The sequence below is a fragment of the Podarcis bocagei genome, assembly GCF_964188305.1.
Source record: "Podarcis bocagei genome assembly, chromosome: 2".
NCBI classification, from domain to species: Eukaryota; Metazoa; Chordata; class Lepidosauria; order Squamata; family Lacertidae; genus Podarcis; species Podarcis bocagei.
In genome coordinates, this window is record NC_138126.1 from 64,036,428 (window position 1) to 64,050,225 (window position 13,798).

The 13,798-nt window shown below is 46.1% G+C and overlaps 1 protein-coding gene across 4 annotated transcripts in view; it reads right to left on the reverse strand.

Annotated features, from left to right (window-relative positions):
• CPLX2 (complexin 2) overlaps positions 1 to 13,798 on the reverse strand; it is a 123,479-nt gene that overhangs the window by 15,293 nt on the left and 94,388 nt on the right. For 3 of the 4 annotated variants that reach the window (XM_081184999.1, XM_081185001.1, XM_081184998.1), the window contains exon 2: positions 742 to 856. In XM_081184999.1, coding sequence (XP_081041125.1) covers positions 742 to 772 — 31 coding nt within the window. In that variant the 5' untranslated portion in view covers positions 773 to 856. The remainder of the gene's footprint in view (positions 1 to 741; positions 857 to 13,798) is intronic. The other variant, XM_081185000.1, reaches the window with a different exon arrangement.

A 13,798-nucleotide genomic window follows, 5' to 3' on the forward strand; every position in this document is an offset into this window, starting at 1 on the left:
AGGTGAGCAATGAGAGGACAGGTTGCAGCAAAGGGAGTAGCAAGCGGAGAAACACTGTGCACAGCTGCCTGCCTGGTTGACTGTCCAGGAGGGAATGGCTCCCTGTGCTTGACAGGGAGGAAGTGAGCAGTGGGTAATAAGATTTTTAGCCTGCATGCTCAGCCGGCCAATCTCCCCACAAGTGCCTTATCTTAATAAGCACTGCTTATTAAGATTAAAACTCCTTAGCAAAGTTTCTTGGTAAGAAGAGCTCAGTAAATATTTGGGAATGCACAAAATGAGAACATTTGCTGCTCCTTCTACATAAAGCTCTGATTGATCACTACCCAAACAGAACAATCTGTACACAAACAGATTCTGGTGTCTACACAGCAAGGATTGTGGGGCTAAAGGGGGCCTTTAGAGTCATCCATGCACTCTCAGCACACCTAAAGTGTTTAGCATAACTTAGCAACCATAGTTGAGCATTGCTTATCAGCACAGGATACAGAATCATAGACAGAATGCTAGAATCGGAAGGGACCTTGAAAGGTCCTATTTCCTTCTGGGCAGAGACCTGAAAAACCCTGTTTAGCAGAGGCAAAACTGGTTTGAGTATATGTAAACACATTGAGAAGTGAGCTCTCCTGTAAACCACATTCACCCTTCCCAAATAATCTGTCTCAAGCTAGAGGTCCAGTAGCAAGAGCATAATGGAATGGGGCTTAGAATGGATGCTGAGAGTAGGAAGGGAAGACTTACCCCCTAGGGCCTGCTTCATCACGAAATCCATATTGCCAACTGAATTAGTGAGCTCTAGGCAATGGTGGAATTCTCATTCAGTGTTGCTAGTGGGAATCTTTGGGTCAGGTGCTACCTGGAAAGGAAAGGGGAGAAATCAGGTGAGTATGACTGAGTAAAACAATCCCAGCCAGGCAATGGACTTATCTGTCTCCCCACTTTGCATATGGAGGAAGAGTTAGCCCAATGCAGAACACGAAACATATATTAATTGTGTGTGTGTGTGTGTGTGTGTGTAATACACATCAGTTCAGAGACACAAAACCCATGCCAGATTTTATCCTTGTTTTTATGACATTTTAAAGAATTTTTAAAATTCTGCTTTTCTATATTATATATAACACTGAAGCCATAAAACTAAAACTGAAATATTAAGAACATCACTTAGGCCAAAGATCCATCTAGTCCAGCCTTCTGTCACCAACAGTGACCAGCCAGAAACTGAAAGAAGAACCTGATTGAGATAGCTTGATTGGATGCAAGTTCTCCAAATTCAACAATCAGAGATACTTCTAAACAGAATCAGAGGTAAATAAACATGGGATTGCATAGACCTTTTGCAATTTCAATGTATACCTTTGATAATATTGTCCTCTGTTTCCCGTTATTGTTAGTTGTAAGCGGCTTTGAAGTGCTGTCTGTGTAGAGGGAAAATGGCATCAGAATACACAAGAAAAGCACTTTGTGGTAAGACCAAGCATCCATCTAGCCAAGCAACCCCCTTTCCCACAGAGGTGATCAAGCAGGGCATGACAGCAATCACATTCGTCACACTTGCCCCCGAATTCCAAACCTGGCATTCAGCTACATACTGCCATTTATCTGTTAGGGTTAAAAGCCACTGATAGATCCACTCTCCACAGAAGTATCTAATGAACCCCATTTTAGAGCTATATCAGTCATGTGCTGTCACTATATCTAGTGGTAGTGAATGCCAATTGTGTATTGTGTGAGTTAAATTAATCAATTAATTGCCCAGATTGTGCATTGTGTGAAGAAGTACTTTTCTTTGATCTCACCTGACTCTGGGGTCCTGAATCTACTAGCATCTGAATTGACAGTGTAAAATTAGCAAGTCCAATTCTTAGATATGGGGCTACTGCAGCCACTGAGCAGCGCTGTCCTCTGTGGATTCATTTAATCCTATGCAAAGGCAACTAAGCCAGTGGCCACAACTCTGTCACAGAACCATAGAACTGAGTTAAGGTGGGAAGGGACCTGGGGGACCATCTAGTCCAGCCCCCTGCAATGCTGGAAACTCAACTAAGCATTCATGGCAGGTGGCCATCCAACCTCCGCTTAAAAATGTCCAAGGAAGGAGAGTCCATCATGTCTTGTGGGTGTCTGTTCCACTGTTCAACAGCTCTTGCTGTCAGAAAGTTCTTCCTGATGTTTAGTCGGAAACCCCTTTCTTGTACCTTGAAGCCACTGGTTCAGGTCCTACCCCCAGGAACAGGAGAAAACAAGCTTGCTCCATCTTCCTCCAACGTTCCTCCTAAGACTTGGTTTAAGTCAGTGGCTTCATGCTTATAGAACGCAGATATTTCATAACCCAATCTTAAGATACCGCCCCCTCCCCTGCTTTGGAGCACACTTTTCCCAGTGCACTGCACCTAATTTATTTAATGGGCACAGTTGTGCAAATTCAGCCAAGTTTTAGGAGAAATAAAAACTGGTGCTTATAGTTCCAGGAGAAGAAACAGAAAATGCACAACATTTGAAACAGGCAAGCAAAGTATATAAAATGCAGGGGGTGGGGAGCAATGTGCACCCTGCCCAAGAGAGCAGGCCTGTGCTCACTTTCCCAGGAGTAAGCCCAACTCAGTTCAGTGGGGTGCACTTCTAAACAGAACTGTACAGGAATATGCTGCAACTGGCTTTTGTTTGGGCCAGTTCCATAGCTGCAAACAAAAATATAATGAGCATGCCCTTCTCTCTAATAGGAAGCACCATAGCTGCATTTCAGCATGGTAAATGGTAAAGTCCAGTCAAAGGCCACTGTGGGGTGCGGCGCTCATCTCGCTTCAGGTCGAGGAAGCTGGCGTTTGTCCACAGACAGCTTTCTGGATCATGTGGCTAGAATGACTAAACTGCTTCTGGCACAACGGGACAGCCTGACGGAAGCCAGAGTGTACAAAAATGCTGTTTACCTTCCCACCACAGTGGTACCTATTTATCTCCTTGCACTGGTATGCTTTCAAACTGCTAGGCTGGCAGAAGCTGGGGCAGAGCAAAGGGAGCTCACCCTAACGCGCGGATTTGAACCACCAACCTTCCGATCAGCAAGCCCAAGAGTGGTTTAGACCATAGACATGAGTGCAGAAGTAAAGCAGGTACACCTTCCCATGCTTCTGCTTCTGGGGCAGAACAAATTTAAGGGCTGGTTTGTGCCTGTGTGCCTTTCACTCAGCAGCTGCAGCATCAAGTGACAACATGCAGGTTTGTAGAAATCAGTCATCGTAAACCTAACACCACAGGCAAGGATTTCCTGCCACCTCTTAGTGGCACGTTTTCAGTGGAAGCAGTTCATGTCATTAGTCATCGAGTATTGAGGACTCAAAGGATGTTCTGACTGAGCCAAAACTCAGGTCGAGTTAATTAACTGTGCATTAGTAGTTCTGAGTTGATACAGATGTCTCTTAAATCCAAAACCTCCACACAGAAGCTTATATTTGGGGCTTAATCCAAGGGTCGGAAGCTTGTGACCCTTGCTGGACTACACCTCCCCTCCCCACAACTATAGGCTATGCTGGCTAGAGCTGATGGGTACTGGAGTTTAATAGCATCTGGAGGGCCATAGGTCCCCCATCCCCGTCTTAATGGGAAACAAAATTCATCTCCAGATCTGTCTTCAGTTCCAGAATCTCACATAGGAAAATGCCTGCAAGACTCTGCATTTAAACATGTGCAGAGTGTGTGTCTCTTTTTCACCACTGAGCAACCTCAATGAACCCACACACATCTGGAATCAAGGGAAAGGACTCCTGGTCAATTGATGTGGCACTCAGATACATGTGGGCTCTGAAATCTCCTGTTTTAGGAGTTAGCCTCTGGCAGAGTTGAATATTGACTGACTCTAGAGCTGGAAAGAATCCACTTCCCACTTGAGTCAATGGCCAAATTCTAATTTGCTTTCATAGACCTGAATGGGATGGGGAGTTTTGTAATTTACCCTTAGGTCACCTAGCTCACCTAGCAGGATATCCTAAACCTAAAGCATCTTGTGTAGATACCTGTCCACCCTTCTACTGAAAACCGACAAGAATTACATCCTGGGTTAAACTGCTAAAACACTTTGTATTGCTAGATGGCTTAGTCTCATGTGGTTCCTAATATAGTTGCACATGCCATTGGAAATATCCCGCCTACATAGTAGTCTTTTAAAATAGCTGCAGATGTAAATTTACTAGCTGAAGGGAGGCAATTTTAATGTATTTTTACTACAGACGCAGGCAGATGACAATACACTAACCTCTTTGTTCCTTTGCACGTTTCCCTTTACTTTCACTTAAAAGCCAGATTCCTTAAAAACAAAACCCCAAAAGGTTGAACAGCAACACCAGCGAGCTGCTCGCTGTACTTCTGTAGCCAAGTTTAAGATGCTTCACAGTTTGCAGAAGACTCCTGCTGTGTGCATAATCTGAGGATTCTGCTTGATGCAAGAGGAACTATAGGATGCAAGTTAGCAGGGAGTGCAGCCTGGAAAGGCAGTAACTGAGCTTGTGTCACAGATCAGGAGCCTCCAATTTCTGCTTCCCCCTCTTTACTAACCTATTTATGAGATCAAAGGTGAGGTTAAACAACGCCCCATACTCATATACGAGGACTTGTGCATGTTGTAATGTGAAAAAGTCTTCTATACCAGTGTGTTTTGTAACATCCCCCCCCTCCAGCCTGATGTGTACAACTGGAAGTGGCTGCAGCAGGAGTCGGCTTCCAGATAAGTGTACTGGCCAAAGACTAATCCTAAATCATATGTATGCTTACTTGGAAATAAGTACCATGGAATTACTCCAAAGTAATAATAGCATAGGATTACAGCTCTTGGCATATTCATTCTCGCCAGTGCTGTAAGTACAAAGGAACACAGGCAGTTGCCTTATACTGAGTCAGACCGCTGGCCTATCTAGCTCAGTATTATTGACACCGATTGGCGCTGGCTTTCTGGGGTTTCAGCCCAACAAAATATGCCCAACCTGGGCACAGCATGGACTCTGCCACTGAGCTTTAGTCCTTCCCACCCTTGCTGGGCCTGCTAAACATCGAGGTAGGGCCAATAGCACATGCTCTGCATGCAGAAGGTCCCAGGTTCAATTCATGGAATTACTATGAAGGGTTGGGAAACACTCCAGTGTGAAACACTGGGTGGACACTGCCAGTCAGGGAAGATGATGCTGAGCTGGAGGGATGAGAGCTCTGACTCTGTATCAGACAACTTACATTCGACTTACTTAAGTGGACCTATTTAGTACTACCAACACAAACCTGAGGCCGTGCCTCTTCTTTAAAGGAACAGGCACAAGTAGTATTATATATGCGAGGAAAGGTATCTCTGAACATGTACAAAGTGTTTCCCTCTCACCACTGAGTCACTGCAGTCTGTCCACACACATAGAGAATCAAGGCACAGGCCTCCCTTAAGAGACAGATAGTGGGGCTCCCATGCAATTCTCAGATGTAGTGCCTCTGCCTTAAAAAAATTTTTGGGGGGAAACCTGAAAACTAATAGCAATATTCCTGCACCACTGCCAAATCTTAAAACTACATCCAATTTCTTTTTAAAAAATCTTTTTTATTAAAGATTTTCTTGGGTTACAGAAGTATATAAATTGTCTCTCTTTTCAGATAATAGAGTCATTCTTACGGATCAGTTATATTTGATGTGAGACTTTAAAGTTGTATACAGTGTCACTGTCTTTCTTTCTCTCAGGATAAGGATCTCTATCTACATTTGATACAAAGTCCTGCTTAATTCCCCAATCATTTGAAGGTTCCTTCTGCCACCAGTCACTGGTCACCACTTTGAGGTACAAAATCATCTCCATTGACAGTGAACATACTTACCCTGCTCCATTTAAATCTCCATCAACATCATTCCTACTGAGTAACTTCTTCAGTCCTTGTCTTACCATCTTTCAGCTAGGAGCCACGGGAATATTAAACTCACAATGGAAACATTTATCAGGAACATTCTCCAGAGAATGAGGTACATTTAGTTGCAAAATCCGGTCCCCCGGGAAGACTTAAAGCGTATGCTTGTAAAAGACCAGAAAGTGTCTGAGTAGGCAATGCTTGTGCACTTAGTCCTCAGCAATAAACTTGACTGGTACTTCTACATTTTATGGCCACTCTGGTGATTATTGAGGAAAGATCCAACACTTTGTGGGTTTTGTGTGGGTTTGTTTATTCTACGGGCAGAGTTTGATAGAACTTTAGGAAAAAACGTGCTGATGGTAAGAGCAGTTTGACAATGGAACCAATGACCTAGAGGGATGGGTAGAGATCTCTTACTCAATGAAGGTCTTCAAGCAAAGGGAGCTATCTCTTGGGGATGCTCTAGCTTTGGATTATCTGTGTCAAGAAGGGACCCAGACTAGATTGCCCACAAGACCTCATCTGTCCCATCGTTCTTTGATTTATTACACCACCACCACATTGAGAGGTCACTTTTCTCCAAGAAGCTCAAGGTGGTCTACATGGTTCTCCCCTTCCCATTTTATCCTCAGAGCAACCCTGTGACGTAGGCTGAGAGACAATGACTAGCCCAAGGTCACCCTGTGGGTCACCCTACTGCACCATAGAATCACAGAAACATCAACTTGTAGAGTTGGAAGGTCCCCCAAGGGTCATCTAGTCCAATCCCCTGCAATGCAGGAATCTCAGCTAAAGCATTCATGACAGATGGCTATCTAACCTCTGCTTAAAAACCTCAGACTGTTCCACTTCCAGAATCTCCTTTCCTGTAACTTAAAGTCATTGGTTTGAGTCCTACTCTCCAGAACAGGAGAAAACAAGCTTGCTCCCTCTTCCATGTGACAGCCCTTCAGATATCTGAATATGACTATCATATCTGCTCTCAGTCTCCTCTTTTCCAGGCTAAACATACCCAGTTCCTCCAACTGTTCCTCATAAGGCTTTGTTTCATGTGGGCTCTTGTGTTGTCCTTCCTCCAAGGAACCCAGAAGCACTCACTGATTGGGCCTTTACACTCAGGAGGTGGGACCCTGGTGTAACTGCGTTATCTGAGTGAGGCTACTTTAGTATGCACGTTCTTTGCCTCCTGGCCAAGCCAGCCAAAGATCAGCTCATTCTAGGAATATAGCTTTGAGGACATGAGTTGGAGCAGCCTGGAAACAGCTGCCAATATGCAATACATCTTGAGCTGATGGGACATGAACAAGGATTTTGGCTGTAAGCCAAAGCATGCCCTGCTATTATGGCAATGATTCATACACAATGGAATTTGAAAAGGAATGAAGGGAGATCCAGTTCCTTCCCTTCTCGGGAGTTCATTCTGCTAAGATTTCTTTAAGCAAGCAAGGTAGAATCATATTTTTTTTACCTGTTCAGTTCGATTAGGAGGATTAAGGTAATAGCGAGTGGGGTGGCATTCCTACCATCACAGAACTCTAGGTGTGAGAGACTCAGAAGTCCATGCAGCTGAATACTAGAGCTTAAGGATTTGTTATACGCTGAATAACTCTTCATATATTAGTGTATAGTAGGAGACAGCTTATCAGCCAATTTATTGATGCTCACATCCATAACTATGAGAAAGAAGAGAAAAATCTCTAGATGCATGCAGCAGTGCACTTTCTTAAGCCCAATGCATTTCAAATTAGGATCTTATTCATAGGCACTTTAAACACAACCAATCTTAATCTTTAGTCTCCAGTGACTCTGATGCAAAGCAGTTCTGTATAGTTAAATAACTACATCACCAGCCCCTGATTCCTAATAGACAAAGGAGCTGAACCCAACACATTTTTAATGCCTCACTGGTCAAACTAGTGGGATTAAGTTTGGCAGTCATTGTGCTTACATGATTCAGAGACCATCAGCTTTGCTCCAGTGACACTGCTATGGAGTGGTGACTTCAGAGCAGGGGTCAGCAACCTTTTTCAGCCATGGGCTGGTCCACCGTTCCTTTGACCATGTGGTGGGCTGGACTATATTTTTTGGGTGGAAATGAACGAATTCCTATGCCCCACAAATAACCCAGAGATGCATTTTAAATAAAAGCACACATTCTACTCATGTAAAAACATGCTGATTCCTGGGCTGTCTGTGGGCCACATTGAGAAGGTGATTGGGCTGCATCCGGCCCATGGGCCTTAGGTTGCCTACCCCTGCTCCGGAGGAACATAGAGCTCAAACAGACAGTCAAAATTCGCATGCTACTCAGCTCTTGGGAGCACACGTCCTTTCTCAGAAAAAAACATATCAGCAGCTTTAAACAATAAGAGCTACAATGTAGATCCATTTGCTTGGAGCAGCTCCTATTCCAGTTATAGGAAGCAGTGGCGTAGCGTGGGTTGTCAGCACCCGGGACAAGGCAAGTAATTTGCGCCCCCTAACCCGTGAATTTGCACCCCCTAACCCGTGGATTTGCGCCCCCTAACCCTAACCCCCAGATGTTGCACCCGGTGCGGCCGGTCCCCCCTGCACCCCCCACGCTACGCCACTGATAGGAAGCTTGATTAAGAGTTATATGTTACTCCAAAACCAGTGTGGCTCCATATAAACAAACACTAACCTGATGATGAAAGAAACTGATTTGGCAGAGCTTAACCTGGCTCATTTGCCCTAATCTTGAAAAGCATGGGATTGTTGGGATATCTTCCTCAGCCTGTCACACTGCTAGACGTGGGTTGCTGCAGTAACTACCCAATCTCTGTGATGTTGCGTCGACAAGTCACTCCAACCTGTATAAGCCCATAATTGCTGGGGCGTGCTGGGGTGAGGTATCTGTATCTTTAACTGTGTGCATTTGCCACTGAAACAGAAAATAAGAACCTCTCTCTCCAGATCTCATTGGGAATCGTCTGTGCATGTGTGTGTGTTTCCCGCTTCTGCCAGCTAATCAGGTGGCATCCCCACTCGATTGATCCTGTCCCGTCTCACATAAATTAGCCACTGTTGCTTCTTGATAATTAAGTTCATTTTGGCAAGGCAGAGAACACTGCTGTGGCCTCAGTCGCGGGAGATAAATAGCTTGTAAGCAGGATGAGAGGTATTACTCTGCTTTGCACAGAACTTGAGTTCGCTCCTCCCCACAGGGCTCTCAAAGCCCACTGCAGAAGCAGCGCTTGTACCTCTAGCCCATTGGCACTTCTCCCCTCTTGAGCTCTGATGCTATGCTTTGGCACAGTCAGATCAAAGAGGGTGAAACTCATTTAGGAACACCGAGGATGCTGTTCATTACTAAGGCAGACCATAGGTCCATCTAGCTGGGTATAGCCCCACAATGAATGGCAATTGCTCACCTGGTGTTCAGACTGGGGACATTTCCAGCCCAACAGTGTGTGTTTGTGTGTGGGGGGTGCTGTGGGTGCCATGGCCCCACGTGCAATTTTGAGAGGGGGCGCAGGCAGGCGCCCCCGCAGCAGGCTCCTTCATTGGAGCCTGGCTCCATGTCAGAAGGAGCTGTGCCTTGGCTGCAGCACTTGTGCAGCTCCACCCTGAACAAGGGGAGAAGAGCAGGTGAGTGGGCAGCAGTGCTGCTGCCCACCTTCCTCGACCGTGGCACACCTGGCACCTGGCGGCAGCAACTCTTCTGACCTGACGGCAGAGAGCAGAAGAGGCGGTGGCAATGCTGCTGCCCACCCTCCTTGGTTGCGAGGCACCACGCGGCCGGCTGCAGTAGCTCTGCCACCATGTCATGTCTGACCCGGTAGTGGAGAGCAAGGGGAGAGTGAGCGGCAAAGCTGCCACCTGCTTTCCTTGGCCACGGCCTGGCCATAGCAGCTCTGCTGCTGAGTTAGGTCTGACCTGACCGCGGAGAGGAGGAGAGTGAGCAACAGCTTCCCCACCCCTCTCCTACCCTGAACTGTGGCACGTGGGAGGGCACCCTCTGCACTTCACCCCCTTGGGGGTGTGCCCCATGTGCTCGCTCCAGACAGTGTGGGCATATGCTCCGTCGCTGCAGCCCAAGCAGGGATACCAAAGATTGAACCTTCGGCATGCAAGGCAATTGCATTACCACTGAGCTACAACTCTTCCTTTTGAGAGGGGTGTGACAACTCCCAGGAATGGGAGGAAGCAAGATCTCTTCATGAACATAGGCGCCGACTCCATGGGGCTTGAGGGGGCTCGAGCCCCCTCAAAAAATTTTTTGGGGGGGCTCAGCCCCCCCAATAATCTCGGGCGGGCGCCCTTTCAGCAGAGCGCCGCCGCCGTCCCTCGCCTCCTCCTCACCTGCTCCTTCGCCAGCCAGCCAGCCGCGCGCCCTAATCGGAGGCACTGCCGGAAATCCCGCGAGAACAGGGGAATCCCGACTGGCCAGGTGTCCCAGCCAGCCAATCGGCTGGCTGGGGGGGGCGTGGCTTGCCCTATTTAAGGCCGGAGCCACTTTATTTGCATATTCATGAGCTTATTTATTATTCATGAGCTTTCCCGGGCCCCCCCAATATTTTTTCTAAGTCCGCGTCCCTGTTCATGAATTACAAGTTTTCATTAAGGTGGCACTGTGGCTTAAACCACTGTGCCGCTTGGGCTTGCTGATCGAAAGGTTGGCGGTTCGAATCCCTGCAACGGGGTGAGCTCCCGTTGTTCGGTCCCAGCTCCTGCTAACCTAGCAATTCTAAAGCACGCAGTGCAAGTAGATAAATAGGTACCGCTCTGGCGGGAAGGTAAATGGCGTTTCCATGTGCTGCTCTGGTTTCACCAGAAGCGGCTTAGTCATGCTGGCCACATGACCCGGAAAAACTGTCTGTGGAAGCGGACAAAAGCCGGCTCCCTCGGCCTGTAAAGCGAGATGAGTGCTGCAACCCCAGAGTCATTTGCGACCAGACTTAATTGTAAGGGGTCCCTTTACCTTTACCTTTATTAAGTGATAGTCCTCCAGACCCTTCATTTTGGAGTAGTCCTGCTGGTATACATTTATTTATTCTGGGTTAAAAACTTTTGCAATTGCACAATTGCAGATGAATTTCTTTTAGAACCAACCACAGCTTTAGACGTGGGTGGAATCACCTTCCATGGAAAAATGAATTCCAACGTAAGGAGGCAGGAGGAGATCTCAAAGGTGGAACATCTTCTCCATTGTAAAGCATGTGGTGCGAGAGGTGTGAGTATGCATTGGGGTAAGTGAGGCCTGGAAAATGAGGCCTGCTGGAAAATTCCCATCCAGTAATAGATAAATGCTAGTAATAATAATAAGCACGGGAATCACAGCCATTGGAGCTGGAAAAGGCTGATGAGCTCATCCATGACAACTGCCCACCAATGCAGAATAAAACTGGCTGATCATGTTTCTAGCCTACAGACCATCTGGCTGGCTACAATCCCCCTCCCCTTGCAACCAGCAGCGTTTCCATCTTGCAACTTGCAGAAAAGAGAAAACAATGCAAATTAAAATTCACAATAAAGCAATTAATGCTGCATTCTAGAAGGGAAAAACACAGGGCTTGTAGGGGCTATCATTTTTTGGACTAGTATTCAAGACAAGGGAAACATGGGATTGTGAGCTGTACAGAACTTTCCTGAGGGTTCAAGCGTTCCAAGATCAACTCCCACCCCTCTAACCCAAACTCAGTCAACATGAGTTTGGTTCAGCTAAACAGTTTTTCAGAAAGAAACGGGGTTGAACGGGGTTTAAAGCAGGCACTTTAGTTAGATTACAAACTGTCTGGCATTGCTGGAGAAACAAGGTTACATTCCTCATAGAAACAAGGTAGACCGCCCTCCCCAACTGTTTAAAACAAAATACAAAAAAACTTTCCCCCAAAGAGATATAAATAAACCAGCTTGCCAATCTTAAATATTACTAGGCAAACACGATACCTTATAAGGCAAAAACTGTTTTATACAAGTAGCCTTATTAACCCCTGTAAGGGGAAGACAATAAGCAAGCCCTGTGAGTTTTCAGAGGTGGCACTCATTTCATTTGCGATGTGATTTACAAGGCAAGAGTCTTCTTCTTCACCGCCACCATCTATATCACTTTGCATGTCAAAGTGCTTTACAATCCTTGTCACATTTTTCATGCTGTTGTAGATCACAAGTATCTTTATCTACTTGGATGGCTTTAAAAGAGGGTTGACAAGTTCATGGAGGATAAAGCTATCAATGGCTAATAGCCATGATGGCTATACTCTGCCTCCATGGTCAAAGGCAGCAATGCTTCTGAAGACCAGTTGTTGGAAACTGCAGCAGAGAAGAGTGCTCTTGTGTTCAAATCCTGCTTGTGGTTGACCACTGTGAGAACAGGATGCTGGGCAGGATCCAGCAGGGCTCCTCTTACATTCTTATACATTTGGGAAATAGAGGCTGAGAGACAACAACTCGCAAAAGGACATCCGATGAGCCTACTAACGTTAATGGGATTTGAGCCCAGATCACCCCGGTAGAATGCCATCGCTCCAGCAAAACCAAACTAGATTTCCCTGCTGATACTTCATTATGCACACAAAATGGAGTGAGAAGGCAACAGTTACATATACACAGGAATGAATGGGAATTGAGGTCCACTGACTGTTCATCATGGTAAAATCAGGGGGTTGCGCAATGCTAAGAAATATTGTAAAAACACCTCCCCCCTTGCACTGAGTGCTTTGCTTGGACACAAGCAGAAGTAACATCTCAGATCACTGCAGCGGAATGGTAAGGTGCAGGTTTCCAACAAAACAAATACTCAACCTCCCAACCTCAACCTCCCAACCAGGTGCCATATGGAGTCCCATCTGTGGAGTTAACAGCTTGAACCCTGTGTAGGGCAGTGACAGTGTAGCCCCTCTGCAGACCTGACAATAATGCCAACTACTCTGGCCTCTGGACAAAGAAGATACTCTGGCTGTCTCTGGTTCTTGCAAAGACATTCAGAAGTTAGAATCACTGAGCTCTTTATTTGCATTGCTCTGCTGAATATACAAACAATCTCTCTCTCTCTCTCTCTCTCTCTCTCTCTCTCTCTCTCTCTCTCTCACCCACCCACCCACACCATGTTAAGAGACTCCCAGAAAAAGGTTTTGAGAAAATAGTCACATACTCCAGGCCAAATTCAGGGCCAGTCCTGTCATTAGGCAGAGTGAGGTGACTGTGTCAGGCAACAAATGCTAGAATGGGGGACAGTGTAGAAAGCCTCCTGGCTGTACCCTAATTCTGGGGGACGGAGCTGTGTGTTGTGTGTGCCACAGGACCTGACTTGGACCCTTATAACTGCTGCCCTCAGGTGTGGTGGAAGACAGAATCCTTTGCCGATATTGAAATTAAGATTCAACAGTCAGTTTATGAAATTAGGTTGGGTGTGTGCCATCTTTTCCTTCATCTCAGGTAGCAAAATGTACAGTGGTACCTCGGGTTACAGACGCTTCAGGTTACAGATGCTTCAGGTTACAGACTCCACTAACCCAGAAATAGTTCAGGTTAAGAACTTTGCTTCAGGATGAGAACAGAAATCATGCAGTGGCAGCGGGAGGTCCCATTAGCTAAAGTGGTGCCTCAGGTTAAGAACAGTTTCAGGTTAAGAATGGACCTCCAGAACGAATTAAGTTCTTAACCCAAGGTACCACTGTATTGTGCTGGCCCTGGACTAACTAGATGTGACTTAAGTGAATCTGTATTTAACATGCAGGTCTCTTACAAGATGCATACAGCACCAGTTGGGTAGGTAGGGGTTGATCATTAACAGGATCACAGCTGGTGCAGGTGGAATTTTTAACACTTTCCTCGCTTACTGCAGTCTTGGGGAACCCCTTCCTCCAAAGCTGTTATTTGCTTTGGGAAGGAAGCTTTTGTTGGTGTCAGCAGGAGGATTTCCCCTCAGATAAATACTAGCTTAAGGGGAGAGGTTTTCCTT